A 19,037-nucleotide genomic window follows, 5' to 3' on the forward strand; every position below is an offset into this window, starting at 1 on the left:
TTAAATAGTGTAGGTTAGTGTTGTTTAAGAAATGGCTTAGTATACTAGCCAAGTTTTCTTTCTACTCAACAAATTCAGAAAGAGAAATAGTATGAAATACATTAATTCAAATATTAGACTTATTGATCATACTAAGAAGGGTTAGCTTTAGAATTTTATTTTGGCAAAAGAGATCTAAGACATTTATTCAGATAAAGCTATGATGCCATGCAGAGTAAAGTTGCCTTGTCAGGTGGCTGTTACAAGAATAGATGAGTAGATGGATGAACTCACCAGAATTACACAAATCTTATCATAGCTATACAGAATCATCCAAATATTCAGGGATTTAGTAATATATTCAAAAAAGGGCATGCCAATTTTTGTGTCACAGTTTTACATTTGGAACATATGATACGCATTTTACATTCATAATGTAAATCTTATTCAGATGACCTCTATTTTACTATTTATAATATAAATGCCTGCAAACCTAGAAGTTACAGATAGGTTATTTCTAGAAATCATGGTTTATCACACAAAGAATCACAATAAATATTGGCTTCTGATTAAGCTCCACCTTTGGATTTCCTATTATCTTATTCAAACAAAGGAAATATATACATGCATTAAGTATAAATAAAATTCACCCAAAAACATGACTTGTATTTCAAATATTAGACGTTTGAATATTAAACTCATTAAATCATTGAGTCAATATAGAAATTTATTTCCTGCTTCAAGATAAAACAAATTTAAGATAACACTAGCATTGGCTCTACCAACAGCTTAAATTCTGAAGCAATGATTATTTATATTCATGTAGAATTGGTTTTTGAATCCCTTTTAATGTTAACAATATGTATATACATATACACTGAGTGGCCAGATTATTATGACCAACCCATCAGTACTTCGTTGGGCCACCTTTTGCCTTCAATACTGTGGCAATTCTTCTTGGCATTGACTCCACGAGATGTTGAAAGGTGATGTGAGGAATCTGACACCATGCCTGATGAATAGCACTGTCCAGTTCTGTGAGATTTGATGGTTGTAGAACCAGCTGCCTGATGGCTCTTTTAACTTCATCCCAAAAATGATCAATTGGATTGAGATCTTGTGATTGTGAGGGCCACCTAAGCAAGGTAAAGTCTCCCTCATGTTCTTGAAAGCACTCCTGCACAATACGAGCACCGTGGCATGGCGCATTGTCTTGTTGGAAGAAACCATCTCCATTGGGATATGCCATCAACATGATAGGATGAACTTGATCAGCAATGATACTTAGGTATGTTGTGCTATTCAGATGTTTGTAATGATCTGGCCCTCTAGCAACTTCAGTGCGAAATTATAGCTCATTTTCTGACAAACGTCAGGTGGTCATAATAATCTGGCCACTCAAGTGTATATTTATGTAATTTAAAGTTCTTTTCAGAGAAAAATGCTAGCTATGTTTGTCTTGCCTTTTCTAAGTCAATGATAAATTGTCTAATGAATTCACTCAGAAATATTAAGAAAGAAAATTGTTTAGTTTTGCTCTGCTCAATAGAAATAAAACAAGTAAGTTATTTCCAGGCAGCAAGCTGCGTGGCCAAAATTACAGTGCCATTTTCTGCTTCATGCTGTGCCCATTTAGCAAAACAGAATTGGTCACTGGGTTCTTAGCATTGCTTTTCAGAGATGTCATACGCACTGCAGAAGAGCTGACTAAGTAGCTGGTTGATCTCTCTGGATAGGACTTCCTCCCACAACAGAGCTGGCTATTGAAATGCCTCCTAAAGCTTTCACTGAGTAGGTACAGGGCAAATGGATTGACACAAGAATTGCAAAAGCTCAGAATCCGGGCTACTAAAGTGACAATCATGTGGCCCAGAGATGGATCAATCTTGTTATAGTTGAAAGATCTATACATATAGAGGATGTGATTTGGAAACCAACAGAAGGCAAAGCAGCCCACAAAGACCAGCACAATTTTAGCCAGGCGTTTCCGAGTTTCCATCTGCAAGTACAAGGAAAAGGCCCATTGGTTAAAATGAAAGGGGAGCCAGCCACATCCAAAACTCATGATATAATAGGGGTAAACTTATTATTAACACATTAACACACCCAAAATACCAAAACTATTTATTTTCCTCAACAATGGGATGATTTCAACAGCCTATTGTGGTCACTACACTGTTCCCATTCATTAAATTTTACGGTTTATACAAGACTAGATAATAAAATATTAAGAAATGGCTATGTCTTTATGTGAAAACTGTGATCTTAAAAAAAAAAGTCTCTTATTTTAAAATACTTTCCTCTAGCTTAAAGTTATTTTGTTCATTTTAATTATAAATCTCTTCTATTTGTATTAAATAGCAGGACCTTAGTGGGCCTTTTCAGAGCTGGGACATGGCCACATATTAGAGACCCCCCAATGCTCTTCCAGTTCAGGCCAGTGCATGTCCCAGGGCCCTCTGTCTCAGTTATCTTACCTCCTGGTATTGAGAACCCATGAAATTGGACACAAAATAGCAGTACTGCAGCTGACCAGGGCACCCCCAACACACACACACACACACACACACACACCGAGCTTACCTGTTTTTTGGTATGTTCATTATATTCTCCAGGAAGATTATGTGCACTTTTAATTAAGGTCTTTGCAATATGATAATAATAAACGCTAATAATAGCAAGGGGTATGAGGAAATACACCAAGAAGATGAGCACTGAATGAATCTTTGGATGTAATTCATCAGTCTGAGGGTAGGGTATGCACGCTGCGAAGCTGCCGTTATCCAAGCTATCAATGCGCACCACTTCCGAAAACACCGCTTCGGGAACAGCCAGCAGCACCGAGACCACCCAGATACCCACGGCCTTCACACAGGTCCACAGCACCGCCCCTGACGTCTGGATGTCCATGGGGTTTACAATGGCTTTGTACCTGGGAAGACAACATGCCGCAAATTACTCTTAAGAAAAGAAGTGAAAAAGGAGGGAGGGGGCGAGGGAGGAAAGAGAAATCTTACCTGCTAAGAGAGAGATGGCAAACTCCATTATGCCCTAGCTGTTTTGTACTGAGATCCCTGGCGTCTCTGTCTGCTTATTCTACTGCTTATTAGCACCGAAGACAAGAAGACAGAGAAAAATATCTGAAACTGTTATTTCCCAAATTGCAGTAATTTGCTTACTGCTTTCACAAGTTTTTTTCTAAATCTACACAATAAGTGTCATTATTTATTGAATACTTTTAATTAAATACTGTTATTTTTGAAAAATCTATTGCTACTATAATTGCTATAATATGCAGTAACCATAAAATGCCCACAAAATATTTATTAAATTCTACCTTGATACACTTCTTTAGCTTATAAACCTGAGTCGCCCACTTATTTTCTAAGGATACTAGAGGCCCGGTGCACGACATCGTGCACTGGGGGGGGGGGTCCCTCCGCCCAGCCCGCACCCTCTTGCAGTTCGGGACCCCTCGGGGGATGTCCGGCTGCCTCAGGGGATGTCCACCTAAGCTGGCAGTCTGACATCCCCCGAGGCATCCTTAGTGCTGCCACAGAGTTGGGAGAGGCTCCCACCACCGCTGCTGAGCTTGCCAGCCGAAAGCCTGGCTTCTGGCTGAGCAGTGCTCCCCCTGTGGGAGTGGATTGACCACCACGGGGTAGCTCTTGCATTGAGCATCTGCCCCCTGGTGGTCAGTGCACATCATAGTGACCAGTCGTACCACCGTTCAGTCAATTTGCATATTAGCCTTTTATTATATAGGATCAGTAAATTTTAGAGACTAATTTAAATGGGGATTTTTTTCCCATCATCCATCAGTTATAACGACTGAGAGAAATGGAATGATATTCTATCTTTAAATTTCAAGTTTATTTAATATGAAGACCTCATGAAGTCCTCTCTCATCCCACCTGCCACCATCATAGTGGTAAAGGGTCCACTCCAGAACATAAAGGCTTCAGCAATCCAAACCCTCTGCAGCTAACTTAGCACATTAGGGCAATAATAATGCAAACAAACCAAAATTGTATGTAAACCTCAAATTATTTATATTTGTCTTTGAAGATATGTTAGGTTAGGCAGGGGTGGGCAAACTTTATGACTCGAGGGCCACAATGGATTCTTAAACTGGACCGGAGGGCCAGAACAAAAGCATGGATGGAGTGTTTGTGTGAACTAATATAAATTCAAAGTAAACATCATTACATAAAAGGGTACGGTCTTTTTTTTTTTAGTTTTATTCATTTCAAACCTAAATCAGCGCTGACCAATTGGATGCTGAAAATCAGTAGCCGCTAGCTACTGAACATTTGAGATGAGTCTAGTCCAGGGGTGGGCAAACTTTTTGACTCGAGGGCCACAATGGGTTCTTAAACTGGACCGGAGGGCCGGAACAAAAGCATGGATGGAGTGTTTGTGTGAACTAATATAAATTCAAAGTAAACATCATTACATAAAAGGATACGGTCTTTTTTTTTTTTTAGCTTTATTCATTTCAAACGGGCTGGATCCAGCCCGCGGGCCGTAGTTTGCCCACGGCTGGGTTAGAGTATACCTACATGGTTAACAAGATACAGATAAAAGTGATTTTGGTCAAACAAATCTGCAGTGTTATTGTATCTCTGATAACCACTGGAAAATCACTTAAGATCTTTTCCTTTCCTCTATGGAGTGGGGATAAAAACATCTCCCTCAAAATTTTATGATTAGAAAAAAATGTATAGAGTACTTGTTACAGTGCCTGGCAATTAGCAGATATTAACCATGTGATGACCCTGTGCCTTCTCCTTATTTACATTTGATTTAGTCTGATGTTCTAAAAATTCAAAATATTTCAAGCTGGATAACAATCATTTAAGGCCTCCTTCACGTTCTGTGAGGATGCTTTCTATTTCCCCCAGGAGAGGAAGAGCGCCCTCAGCCTCAATCCCACTCTGAGGAAGCCTCTTTCTCCTTTGGGGCTTGAATCAGAGTATCATCCCCAGACCCTCAATAGAAAGAAGCTCATTTGCATTTTGATCTGGAGGATCTTCCCATGTGAAATAAGAAGCATAGAAATTAAAGTAGAACAACAGCAAAGGGCCTCAACACCAAATTAAGTAAAATAGCACAAGTCATGCATTTTGCCCAGACTTCACACATAGCATCTTGATTACTATTCTGTTTACTTGTACATTCTTCTTAAGAAACTTAATTACAATCAGTAACTAGAATGAGCTTTTTTTCTGCTTTTTAAATTTTTTATCAGATTGATAACATTCAAAGAGGTTTATTTGCTTATTTTTAAACTCAGAGAGCGCTAAGAGTACTATAAAGAAAAATAGAAGTCCCTTGTAACAAACATCTCAGACCTGGCTCCTATGTAAAAACAAATTTCACATCATTCCATGTATATAGGAAATATAATTCTGCCACTGTCTCCGGAACAAATATTATAGATATTAGCTCTTGATATCCCATTGTGTAATTGAAGATTTTCTCCCTGCAACCTCTATTTCCCCCATTCCCAGCTTCCTGATTTAGTAAGTTATATTGTTTATACTAGTAAAATGGTCAGTAGACTATTATGACTAAACAAATATCACTCACTGCCTAGGTAAGTAGTATATTATGACATTCTCTTTCTTATATGCATGTCTGATTTTCCTAGAGTTGCTACTTAATAGTTTTTTTCATTTGTATGATTTTCCATTAACCTGAATTTAATCCTTTTCTAAATGCCATTTCATCAACTTCCTGGAGTCCCAGTGATTGAATCTCAATTATTCTTCTTTCTTAATTTTTTACTTTATCAAACTCATATCTATCTTCTTTGGGGTTTTATTTTCTAAGCTGTATTATTAGCTTTAGCTTACTTCCTTTCTTCTAGATTGTTTATTATATTTTTAATTTTTTTAATTTTTATTGTTGAAAGTATTGCATATGTCTCCTTTTTTTTCTCCCATTGACCCCTTATAGCCCAAATTCTAGAAGTTCTTTCTAGTTTTCCAGTTATTATATGGCTATGGAAATAATATAGAAAATGTTTCATTTTCTTTTCCTTCTAGAATAGTTTCAAATTTGTTTTGTTGTTATTTAGTTTCTTTATTCTAGAACCATTCCTCAAAAGTTAAATATTTATTGCCTGACAATTCATATTTAAGATCAAAGTAAGAAAAGGCTTATTAAAATTCTTTTGTACGTGGAACAATAGGGAAAGACAGAAATATGGGGCAGGAGGGGGGTGCTGTTGATCACTACAAATAGACCAGTTAACTAGACTTTCTTTTGAAAGAACAAAGAATATTCTGAATTTTCCTTTATGGTTTTTTTTTTTGTTGTTGTTAATCCTCACCCCTCACCCTAGGATATTTTTCCATTGATTTTTAGGGAGAGTGGAAGAGAGAGGAAACATAGATGTGATAGAAACATATGATTTTAAAAGAGAGGAGTCTGCAACTGTGTCCTTGACCAGAATTGAACCCAGGGCCCTTCTGTCCGCAGGCCAACGCTCTATCCATTGAGCCAAAACAGGTAGGGCTTTCATGATTTTAAAAGGGAGGAAAAGGTCACTTCCCTACTCTCACCTCTACCCCATAGCAAAGCACATTTGCAGAAGCACTACAATCATTAGGATGATGGGAAAAATTCAAATAGGAATAAAAGTATTGACTCTCCCTTCCTGATAAGATTGTCATGGTAAAGCTAGCAACACATCCAGAGTTTTTGGTGGAGAAGGAGTACCTAGTGGGAGTCAGGACACACGTTTTCAATAGGATGATTCTTAGCCACCTCCTGCAGGAAAGGGAAAATAGATCCCATGGATCTTCTACTAAATGATACACATTTGATCAAAAAGGGTATTGCCCTCGCTGGTTTGCTCAGTGGTTAGAGTGTCAACCTGTGGACTGAAGTTTCCCAGGTATAATTCTGGTCAAGGGCCCATCAGGTTGTTTTTGAGAGGCAACCAGTCATGGTGTCTCTCTCACATTTATGTTTTTGATGTTTTTCTCTCTGTGTCACTCCCCCCTGCCCCCGCCATTCTCTCTCTAAAAAAAAAAAAAAATCAATGGAAAAAATACCTCAGGTGAGGATTAACAACAACAAAAAAGAATATTCCAAATTTTATAAAGCCAGAAATTATAGTTGAAAACATAGATTACTGAAGGGTCATTATTACTACTAAACCAGAGCTTATAACTGTCAAATAATGTTATGCACTAACCAATACTTTATGTGCATTTTTTAAAGTAAAAACACATAGTGCAAATTAAGAACATATTTAATCACACTTCCTTTAAATATTTATGAAAATGTAAGAATGAAATAGTCCCTTAGTATTCTCTCTCATTGAATTTAATAGCATAATAGTATGCATAAAAAGTGCGTGTGTTTTTTCATGCAGATAGTCTTAGAAAGACATCTTTAACTGAAAACTGGAAACTAATCAATCAAAATTCATATAAAGATGACATAATCATCATTCACATATTAAATATCAGTAAATATATATGCTTCTTTATTGATGCCTGTTTTGAAAATTGCTTATTATATTTGTATACAGTCTTAATTGAATCTAAAGAGGTAATTAAATTAAATGATATTACACAATATATAATGAAAATTAGATAATTTTAGCTCATATACTAATAAAGTTATCAAGATATCTAAAAATCTCCATCTATAAATGTCTGCAAAGCTTTCTAGTTATACCACCCATAGTTTCTTTTTTTATACCAAACTTATTTATCAGAAACCAACAAAGTCCAAGGTGAACTATCTGACAAGTAGAGGATTTCATGGAAGCAAAAGAAAGAATTTCAAAAAGGCCCAGCCAGCATGGCTTAGTGATTGAGTGCTGACCTATGAACCAAGAGGTCACCGTTAGATTCCCAGTCAGGGCTCATGCCCGGATTGTGGGCTCGATCCCCTGTGGCAGGGCATGCAGGAGGCAGCTGATCAATGATTCTTTCTTCTCATTGATGTTTTTTATCTCTCTCCCTCTCCCTTCCTCTCTGAAATAAATAAAAATATATATATTTTAAAACGACTTTCAAAAAGCAGTGTAGGCCTCTGTGTCAAATACTCTAAAAGTAGACAAAAATCTTCTTGAAACCAGAGCCTGTGTCCTGCTCTCTGCTGTTATCTGTAATGTGTAACACAATGCCTGACCCATAGTAGATTCTCAATGAATCGTTACTGAACTTATGTAGAAACAGGGCAACAAGGAGATGATTTTATTAAGAGCAGCTTTGGTAGAGTGGGGTGGTAGTTGCTGGCTATTAGGTTGCTGTGAGTATAGAAGTGAGAAATAGGAACAGTCTAGTCTACTGATGCCCAAGCTGGATCAATCTCCCGAACCACCGAGAGCACTGAAAATAGAGTATTATTACATTTCCTCCCAGACTTACTAGTGAAGCAATGAAGCATAGTAACATTCATCCCAGGTAAAAACTTGTTTAAATTTTAACCCTGCTATCCTGGCTTCTATACACACTTGCTTGCTTTAACAATAGGGTAGTTACCTCAGTTTCCAGATTGAGACCTGGAAACTCACATAAATCACCCCATTTTGTTGCCAGCCCACATCACAGAGGTTATTCTTCTGTGCCTGAGAACCAGAACCACAAAAGATTGCTTCCCGTTGACTCAGTGGCTCCAGGAACTGAGACTGTAGAGATGACCTTTAGAGATTATTAACTTTGCTCAATTCTGCTTCTGTCCAATCTGCTTTCACAAGATACCCCCACATTCCAACGTCTAGCAGGATGTGGTTTTTACCTTTATAAGCTCGCTACTGTAGTCACTCGGGACTACGAGATTTGGAGAGCTAATGCCCCTCGTAGCCGCCGGCTTTTGAATAAATGATTCCTTAATTTGACTTCTTGGGGCGTCCTTTGTGCAATTCACGGGGTACATTACAACATTAGCACAGAGTGTCTAGCTTGCAAATGGAGAAATTCTGCATTTTATAAGATTTTCAAGTGATTCTCACTATAAACCAAGTTTAGAAACCACCTCTCCGGAAGACTGACTGTGGCAGTGAGCATCTCTCCACAGGCTCCCTGTGATGCGTACACACATTCAGCATCTGTGAGGAGCAGAAACCCAGCAGAAGTTCAGTGTTTGCGAATCAGATGCCTTCACAGTGTGTCATATCATGTTTTAAGAGTATTGATAACTTTTAGCAGTAATACTTATTCTGAACGAAATTACTAAATTTATCATTTAAAAATATCTAAGCATATTCGTACAATAGAATGGCTAAAATTATAAATAACATATTAAAAACAATGTATAATGTGGATGTTACTTAGGAAAAGATGAGAAATACCTTTCTCATTACAGAGGGGTCAGCGATTCTAATTGTTCTTTACCAGGGGGGAAAATCACTTTGTTCTTAATTCGTTAAAATGTGTGACTTAAATGACACAAATGTTTGATAAGAAAGAGAATGATAATGACAACTTATGTTGATGAAGGCAATGATTGGAACTAGCCAGTCTATGATTATAAAGGAATTGAGGAAAGGCTATAGATGCTGAAGAGATTATCATCATTAATTGTACAAGAGAACCATTTTGCTCTCCACTTCAGTGCCTATTTTCTGATAATTAACTGCATGTGTGAATAAATACTGATTTGAATTAGTGAGTCATTTGTCATCTTGACTCATAGGTGACATGGAAGTAGTTACACAGCAACCCACAGCTTAAAAATGCTTTCACATTATTTCCCTTGCTAAAATAGTCCTGTGCTGCTAAACTGATTAGTGTGCTCATTTTACAGAAAAGCTTATCAAGACTAAGGGATTACATGATGCTTAAATGATTACAGAGCCAGTAGCATAAAACTCGGAATTCACTCACATGTTGCGATTATAGATTTGATGTTTTCAACTATAGCATATTACAGAGAATACAACTGAAGCATTAAATGCTTTATCTACCAATTTTTAGACATTTCATCTGCTATCTTCATAAAGTCAATGGTATTTTTAACTGCAAAGACTTAACTTATATCTGTAATTATGCTTTCTTAATGGATCATGTTTATAGTAGAGAAACTAAGCCTCAACAGTATCAGCAAGTACTGTTTCATATTCTTTTATTCATCTCTTAAAACTGCATTTTCATAGATTCTATATACATGTCTATAATCATTTGTAGGTTGTACTTTCATAATCTAAATCTGGTTCCAAATGAGATGGTAAATGTTTCATTCTCTCTTAAAATGTGGTTCTTTTTCAAAAATCAATTTGAAGTCAACCACATTTAATAAAATTTTAATTTTTTAAATATTTCCTCCAAAATTTCACAAATAATAACTGTGAAGAAGGAGGTCTACATTGAATGTTTTAAAAGATTCTTAATGAAAATCTGTATAAGAAAAAAAATTAAAACTCAAGGGAGTCAAGGGAAGTGCTAGGGAGAAGTGAAGGCTTAGTGTTTATTTCTCCTCCCCATGAGACCTAGGAGTAACTGGAAATAGAAGATACTACCAAGAGCCTTAATAAATCAGTAGTGTTCATAAGGAGTAGGGTATGGACTAATAACATTTAATATTTTATATCAATAATTAAAACAATAAGTTAAGATAGCTCATTAAGTTTGAAGCAAGCAAAATTAAGTTGGATCATCACTTTGGAGCATAAAAATGAAAATAACCTTGATCATATGGAAACGAATGATAATAAAGAAACAAAGAACAACAAACAATAAAAAATAAATGGATGTTGCCCTAGCCAGTTTGGCTCAGTGGATAGAGCGTTGGCCCATGGACTAAAGGGTCCTGGTTTTGATTCCAGTCAAGGGTAAGTACCTTGTTTGCAGGTTCCCTGGCCCTAGTTGGGGTGTGTGCAGGAGGCAACAAATCAGTGAGTTTCTCTCACATCAATGTTTCTCGCTGTCTCTCCCTCTCCCTTCCACTCTCTCTAAAAATCAGTGGAAAATTATTCTCAGGGTGAGGATTAACAAAAATTAAAAATAAATTAAAAATAAAAGGATGTCTAATGAAGACATGGGTCCTTTGGTACAGAAAATTAATAAACTTTGGAAATACCAGATTGTCAGTGAATTGGGGATGTGGGTCAGGTTCTCTAAAGAGCTGAAAGTAATCTGGTTACATACACTATGATCTACAACCTACACAAGACCTTGGAAATTGGTGATCCCTCCTGAGAAATCTGCATTTGAAAGGGCCAAGGTAAGTTATTTTGGGTTTTGAAAAACACCAATAGGAACTGTACTGCCGGTGACAACTAACAAGAAGGAAAACGTTGAACTTGACTGTCTGACTTAATGGCTCAGCCAGAACAGATGTCAAATGCATTACTACCAGCAAAAGACTGAGAGGGGCATCTTAGAGGTGTTATGCCCAGATTTCAGGATCCCCAAGAACCCACATCAGGGAGCCAGTCAGTCCGATGTAAAAGCATAAGAGTCTTTATTCGAGCTAGCTCGGCTCCCCCCACCTTGTCGACGCAGCGACAGGAAGCAGAGAGAGAGAACTCTGTGTGGAGACGGGTTTTATAGGTGGGGGTTGGAGTAAGGGGAGGAGAAAGGACTGTGCTCTGCCGATTGGCCAGGAGCAAGTCGGTGTCTTGTTCCTGGGTGTGGCTAGCAGAGGCTTAGACTTCCGGGAAGAAGCTTCTTGCCAAGCACATGGCCAAGGTAAGATGGAGGGCGTAGCCCTTACCCTGGGGCAAGATGGAAGGCGTAGCCCTCGCCCTTTCAGAGGGTCATTTTTCCCACTGAGAAGTGTACAAATAGAGCCAGCATAAGTTATTAAATGAGAGACTTGTCTGAGATGTGGTGGCAAGCACTGGAGCACTGGGCTGAGCATATGGCTGCCTCACCAGTTATCAGTGTCCCTTGTTCTCTTTGCGTCACTGTTTGCTCAATGCTCAGAGAGGAGGTAACAGGGTCCCATCTTAGGACCCTTAGTTCTACAGTTGAAGACATTATTTTTATTTTGCAAATAAATAAAATGCTTATTTGTGGGCATGTCTTTAGTGCCATTTTATCATTTTCTCCAACTTGAACATTTGTACATAATAGAGTCAGAACTAGCACCCTGATGCCATAAGCCCCAGACTGGTGCATTCTCTCTCTATTTATATAGTGTGTCCCAAAGGTTTTCGATCAAGGTGGATGAATAATCTTTAAAACCTAGATAGCAATATATAAACAATAGCAATAGTGTGAGTGTTATAAGGACTATACAGCACCTAATTTAATGTGTGAATTAGAAGGGAAAAGAAAATAAGCTAGAAGTATTTGAGACTAATGAATAAAATATATCTGATTATTGGAGGCAAAAATAACAGCTTTTATCTAATGAGAAACCATATAAATTCAAATTAACTAATAAATTAAGTGCAGATTACAATTCATCCTGTTTCTATGGTCATGTAAAAACAACAACTGGGCACTTGTTATGCAAAACAAATTTTCCTTTTGAATTGGCAGCTAGAAAGCTCTCAGACAAATGTACCGTAGGACTCACATTGCCTGAAAGTATGGGTCACTTTCTGTTTTTCAACTTTTATTTCCCTATACCTGGTTTTCCTCCCTTTTTTATACTCATTGTACTATATTTGTACCTTTATCTATTAGATGCCTTAAATTCTTTTGAAACAAGTTGAAAATAGGTAAGTTATCATGATACCCTTGTAATTACCTAGTTATTAATAACAGGAAAAGAGCAAAAGGAAATAACCCTCTCCCACCATTGAGACAGGGAAGGCATGTTCCCTGCAAAACACTGGGGGAAAGGAGGGGACTGGATAGAGGAAAGATAGCTGCCTGTCCAGTAAAGTTTGGGTGACTAGGGAAGCTGAGGTCTGTCAGTCACACCTGCGAGCAGAGGTCATTGGCCAGATGGGCATGGCCACTGCAAGTCCATGGAGATCTGGGATGCACTCCTACACAAAGGAGGCCGCTTTCTTGGTGCCCCTTGTGTGTTGCGCTTGACTCCCAGCTTGTGGGGCTCTTTTGCTCCTGCTCCCTTGCATTGTGTGTGGACCCAGCTCCAATATGGAAAGGAAACAACAGTTTCGCTGTTAGCTTTACTGAAACTCGAGCTACATTTCTATGACTGGACTGAGGGAAATGAGGTATAATTCCCTGAAAATAAAGCTTTCTACCATATCTCATTCTCCCATGGGGCCTCTGGAAATGCTTCTTACAGTGGTACTCCAAGAACCCATCTCCCACTAGCAAGGGGAGAAGAGGAGGCACTTTTTTCTCTGATAACAATCACTTTGGAAACTTGGGTTATTGGTAGGGTGAGTGTGGATTACTGCTTTAGGTATGTATGGTCAGCCCAAACTCCTCAAAAGAGCTTTAGAAGCACACTCTGAGCCAATCTCAGCATACTGCCCCAGGCTATGAACCAAAAAACAAAACAAAAGCCAGCTATTCAGTCAACACCTGAGCTTCTGTGAGGAGCTTTGGTGAGAAACCAGCAAACAGATAATGGCACTCCCTTTCACCTCTGGACAAAGACTGATAAAAAAGCTCCCCAAGGCCTCCGGAGTGTTAGACAGAGGGCCCGCATTTGATCTGTTTCAATATTTTGACAAATAATTGTAGTAAAGGAAATACATGTTTGCACTGATATAAATGCAAATAATGTTAATGATTCAAGGGTTCATACCTAAGAGCACGAGTTCAGTTATGGAATTAAGTATGTTTATCCTATACAGAGGCAGAGCTGCCTCGAACAGACTGTCAAACTGGGTAGGGGAGGCCAGGGGATTGTCAAGGGCAGGGGAAAAAAGGAGACATATGTAATACCCTTTGTAATACTTTAAACAATAAAACAATTAAAAAATAAAAATAAATAAATAAATAAATAAATAAAACATTTCCTCTAGCCCTAACCGGTTTGGCTCAGTGGATAGATCGTCGGCCTGCAGACTGAAAGGTCCCAGGTTCGATTCCGGCCAAGGGCATGTACCTTGGTTGAGGGCACATCCCCAGTAGAAGGTGTGCAGGAGGCAGCTGATGGATGTTTCTAACTCTCTATCCCTCTCTCTTCCTCTCTGTGAAAAATCAATAAAATATATTTTTTTAAAAATATGTTTATCCTAACTATCAAACAAAGGCTTGAAATAATACATTAGCACTTTAGTCTGATTAGATGCAACATTATTTTTGTATTCAATCCAACATTGGTTATAGAGTATCAGAAAAATAACATAACCTGAAAGATTAAATTAATATTAATTTCATTTTTATTGTCTTATAGAATTTTAGAATTAAATTTATAAATGCATTTTAGTTAACATTTATATTAAAAAACAGCATAAGAAATTTATTTCTAGTTTTCATTTGTAAGTACACAAAATAATGAAGTTTATACTTTAGAACTAGAAGTCTGTGGGAATTTTTTTTTTTTTTTGCTATAAAGGAAAAAGGAGAACTCATTCTTAAAAATTACTTCCATTTTAAATATGGGATTTTGGAGGCCAAAATGTCTTTAAGAGTTCAAGAAAGATATCTCGAGTTTAGAATACAGCTACTGTAATAGGCCGTGAAGAAGATTTCTGTCACGTCAATCATAAGCAAAGTGTGGCTTATGGGGTCCCCCCTACCTAGTATCATAGCACACAAGTCTCAACAGTGGGAGAGCGGAGAAAGTGTGTGTGTGTGCGTGTGTGTAAAACTGGTAGAAATGACACAATGCAGAATATGCAAATACTTTTTATTAGCTATTTAATGCGAGCAAGCAAAAGAAGTATGTGTTTTATATACTAACAAAAAATTCTTCAACATAAAAGTTAAAAGTAAACTGGTAACACCACTATCACCATTTCAGGTTATGCACTGCCTTTCCTCCTATTCTGGTTATGCAATGTCTCTGAGGTACATTCCAGTGGACACAACAATCTTTCCTAAGGATGAATCAGCTGAAACTCCTCAAAAGAATTTGGGAAGTCGAAGATTAATAACCAGAACTACCACACAGTGTTATCCATACCACCCACATCAAACAAGGTGATTTAGGCCTCAAGGTAGATTCATAAATATTTATTTTTTATTTCAGTCTCTGCTATTTGATGATACTGTCATCAATGACATATAATTAACTTTCCACTTCACATTGGGATATGCTTGCTAAAATCTAATTATCTGTCTGTTTCTTTTTCTCCCTTTATTTAAGCCATCTCATGAGGATAAAATATTTAGTTTGGGTTAACAAACAACTGCATTTGTTGTTTAAAAACTCTAATAACAGCTTTTTTTAAGTGTTCCTATTGCTACAATTACTACTTAATTTTGAATGCAGGGTGTGTTTTTGTATTTGGCAGTTACATTTATTACATTTTTTTCCCATTCTATTGAATCTAATGAATAAGCTTTGGCATTTTTTTTAATCTTGGTGCTATGTTTTAAATGTAATTTTTTAGTCTGTCATTAAATAGGAAAAAATTAGTAATTTCTTATTCCTGGAGGAAATGTAGTAATGTGCTTAATAGTGAAGACTGCAGGCTTTGAACTGGTTTCAAATACTAGCCTCACTGTGAGATCAGGAAAATGTTGCTTACTTTCAAGCCTTAATTTTCCTTACTTTAAAATGGTAATGATGATAGTGCCCACTTCATGGTATTGTGAGGATAATACACTCACACAAAAACACTTAGCACAGTGCTGTGTGCAATTTGTCTTATTCTTATTTCCAAATCCACAAGAAATTAAAATGTTTGGAGAGATAAAGTATGAGGAGATCAGGTACAAATCAACACCTAGATTACTATGTTCTGGAAGAACAACAAAAGTGTACACAACATAAAACAAAACATTTCCAAGCCATTTGCGTGACTTTTAGAATGTAGCATGTGATTTCACCACCAGTGATTTCAGTTCCTCAATTTATATTTCCAAAACACACTGAGAGGGAAGAGTACCTTCTGGATCAAGGAGAAGAGACAACTCACTTTTCTTTATCATTATTATTAAAGGATCCATGCTTTTCTCACAGAGCACACGATTCACATAACAAACTGAAAGTCAGTAAATGTGTGAGGAATAGCATTTTCTCTGACCTTTGTCAGGGCCAATTTATCTGCGTGTCTTCATGACAAGAGAGAAAAATGGTGTGAAATAAATTTAAGCCCTGGATCTTGTTCCAAATATTACCTTTAAAAATGAAGGCATAATGATCGTAATTTTAACTATTGCAATAATAACTGTTAAGTTTTATCTCAATCCTTACCTACTAATTCTTCAAATTTTCTATTTAAAATGGGTTCCCTCAAGAATGGTAGTTAAAATAAAAAGTCACATTTTAATTATGGAATCCAAAGAAAACTCCAAAAAAAAAAAGATAATAGAAATCATGTCAATCAAAATGAGATGGATAATTTATCCAAAGGCACATATCTTCATAGAAATGTGGTTCTAGAGAAAATATTACACAAACCAAAAAGCCAACCAAAAGTATTCAGTTTAAAAAGACAATAGCTCTCAAATCGCCACTGAATATTTTCTTCCTTTAATTAAAATTAACTCCTAAAACCAAAGTAATGTAAGGGTATTATTGCAAATACCAGAAAATTTAGATGCATTTACTTTTCACTAGTAGCCTAATATGTAAATTAAAGAGGAGGATGAACACCACCTTAATCATCAGAGTTAAATAGTTTATCTAAATAGCTTAAGTCAACACTCCATCCCCAAGGGAATTGGACTATAGCTTCATGCAAAGATGCCCACTTGAACATCACTCCACATTTGGACATGCCCATTTTTGCCCCCACTCCCATCCAGCTCATCCCTCCTGTTTAAATGCCCCAAAGCATGGTTATAGAGAACCTGCAGCAGCAGCCCTGGACCCAGGTCCAGCAGGCCTGAGTTCTCCTCCCAGCTCTGCCCAGGAAATTGCTATACATTCCTTGTGCCTCAACATCCTTACCTGGAAAATGGTCCAGTTGGACTAGCTGATCTGCAAGGTAGAGTAGTGGACACTTCCCACCCTTAAAATATGTGAAAAGCAGATTTGATGCCAAAGATGTATTTTTACAATACTGTTTTAAAATACAAGTATTTGGTACCTGCCTGTTCGTGAAAAAACAAACAAACAACATATCATTTGACTTGAGGTATTAAAGCAAACAAAATGTTAAAGTCATCTGTCAGAAGAACAGTTACTATTCTAGTTGTTTGTGCTTCAAGTAAATAGTATAATTTAGTTGTTAAGTGTAAATATTTCTCCTTATTTGGAAAAAAGTCAAAATGAAGCATTTCCCCAATATTAAGGAAGACATTCTGACTAATCAGGTTGTTAAGCTACCAAATAAGAAAACTGCACATCTAAGGTTTTAAGCACACAGAGAAAACCTATACAAGATAGCTACATTGGCCCAGCCAGTGTGGCTCAGTAGTTGAGCATGGACCCATGAACCAAGAGGTCACTGGTTTGATTCCTGATCAGGGCACATGCCCAGGTTTGGGTTTCAGCTAGGTCCCCAGTGGGGGGCATGCATGAGGCAGCCGATTGATGTTTCTCTCTCTCTATCCCTCTCCGTTCCCCTCTCTCTAAAAACCAATAAAACCATATTAAAACCATAGTTGCTGAAAAACTTGTAAGGTTAAAAAAACAATAGGTAGCTACACAATTGCCCATGTATTCTATAGCTGTTCTATGAAATAGAATAAAAACTCCCAAAGTGTGTGGAAGGGAAGAGGAAGACTAGGATATGCAATTTTAAAACTACTTTCAAACTAATGCAATTTTAGTTCTTTTAAAAGTAATAATTTTCATATTTTTTCCAAACTTCACATCTCAGTCGTCTTTACCTTCTTTTGCTCTAATTCCCAGATATACACTCTCCCTCTCCTCCTCCCAGCCTTTCCTTTCTGCCCCACTCTCCTCCCCAGGTGCACTCCCCGCCCCCCTCCGCCACTTTTTAGGCCGCCCCACGGATACCTGTTCCCTTACCTGTCGGCGCTGAGGGCGGTGAGCGTGAACACGGACACCCCCACGGAGGTGAGCTGGATGACCGGGATCAGTTTGCAGCCCACCTTCCCGAACATCCACTCGTCAAAGAAGTAGCGCGAGGCATCCACCGGGACGCAGGTGAGCAGCAGCAGCACGTCCCCGGCGACCAGGTTGGAGATGAAGATGTTGGGGGCGCTCCTCATGGCGCTGTTGGTGATGAAGATCTTCACCAGAACGATATTGCCCAGCAAGCCCACCGTGATGATGACCAGGTAGAGGGACGGGATCACGCAGCGGATCACCAGCTCCGCGGTGGTCCCCGGGGAGGCGGACAGGAAATCCCCGTCCAACAACCCGGGAAAGAACCCGCTCTGATTCTGGCCGGCGGGCTGGGAGAGGTTGCAGAGAGACTTGGGGGGCATGGTCTTCTTTGCAGGAGCGCGCGCTGGAGTCTTCGTGCGCGCAGGTGCCCTGAAAAGTGGATTTCCGTGACAAGTTTACTGCCTGTGGGGAACGCGTCACACTGCGCGTCCCGGAGGGGACGGGCGTGTGAGAAATCTGTCCACACTCTCCTACGCTTCTAGAAGAGGCACATTGGCTCCGAATTTAAAAAAAAAGCAATTTGCGTCTTTGTTTCAGTCTCCACTGGAGAAAGGCTCTTTGGTGAACAGAGATGCGTCCCTCTGGGATTACTAAAAGTACCTGCCTGCGGGGTCTGTGGGAGGGGAGGAAGTCATCCTGCCGCTGTCCAGCGAACCGCGGCTGAATCACTGGGAACTAGGGTGGGGCAGCTGGTACTCTGCTCATCCCACGGCTTCGCTCTTGTTTTCGCAGTTCCTGTTGTATTGTGTGGGATTGGAGGGGATCTGGGAGCTCTCTGTCTCACAGTGTGTCCCTACACCCATCCATCGATACCAGCCTCGGAGCAGGAGGAGCCCCAGCCAGAAGTTTGTGAATCTCTAAGGATTTGGGAAAGCTGGCAAGTGTCTGATGCTGTAACAATGAATTTAGAGAAGAGAGTGAGTGACAAAGGATGAAGTAAATGAATGGAATTCTCTCCCCACTTTTTCTTTTTTTTTAAATCTTTAATTTCTTTATTGATTAAGGTATTACATATGTGACCTCATTCT

General features: G+C 38.4%; 1 protein-coding gene across 1 annotated transcript; it reads right to left on the bottom strand.

Moving 5' to 3' along the window:
• Window positions 1–1,381: 1,381 nt before the first annotated feature.
• Window positions 1,382–18,789, bottom strand: NMBR (neuromedin B receptor). Its single transcript, XM_005859068.2, has 3 exons — window positions 17,908–18,789; window positions 2,563–2,911; window positions 1,382–1,978 (listed from the first exon to the last, which is right to left on the bottom strand). The coding sequence occupies exons 1-3, from the start codon at window positions 18,327–18,329 to the stop codon at window positions 1,577–1,579; spliced, it is 1,173 nt and encodes a 390-aa protein (XP_005859130.1). The 5' UTR covers window positions 18,330–18,789; the 3' UTR covers window positions 1,382–1,576.
• Window positions 18,790–19,037: the final 248 nt, after the last annotated feature.

This window comes from Myotis brandtii, unplaced genomic scaffold, assembly GCF_000412655.1.
Source record: "Myotis brandtii unplaced genomic scaffold, ASM41265v1 scaffold123, whole genome shotgun sequence".
NCBI lineage: Eukaryota > Metazoa > Chordata > Mammalia > Chiroptera > Vespertilionidae > Myotis > Myotis brandtii.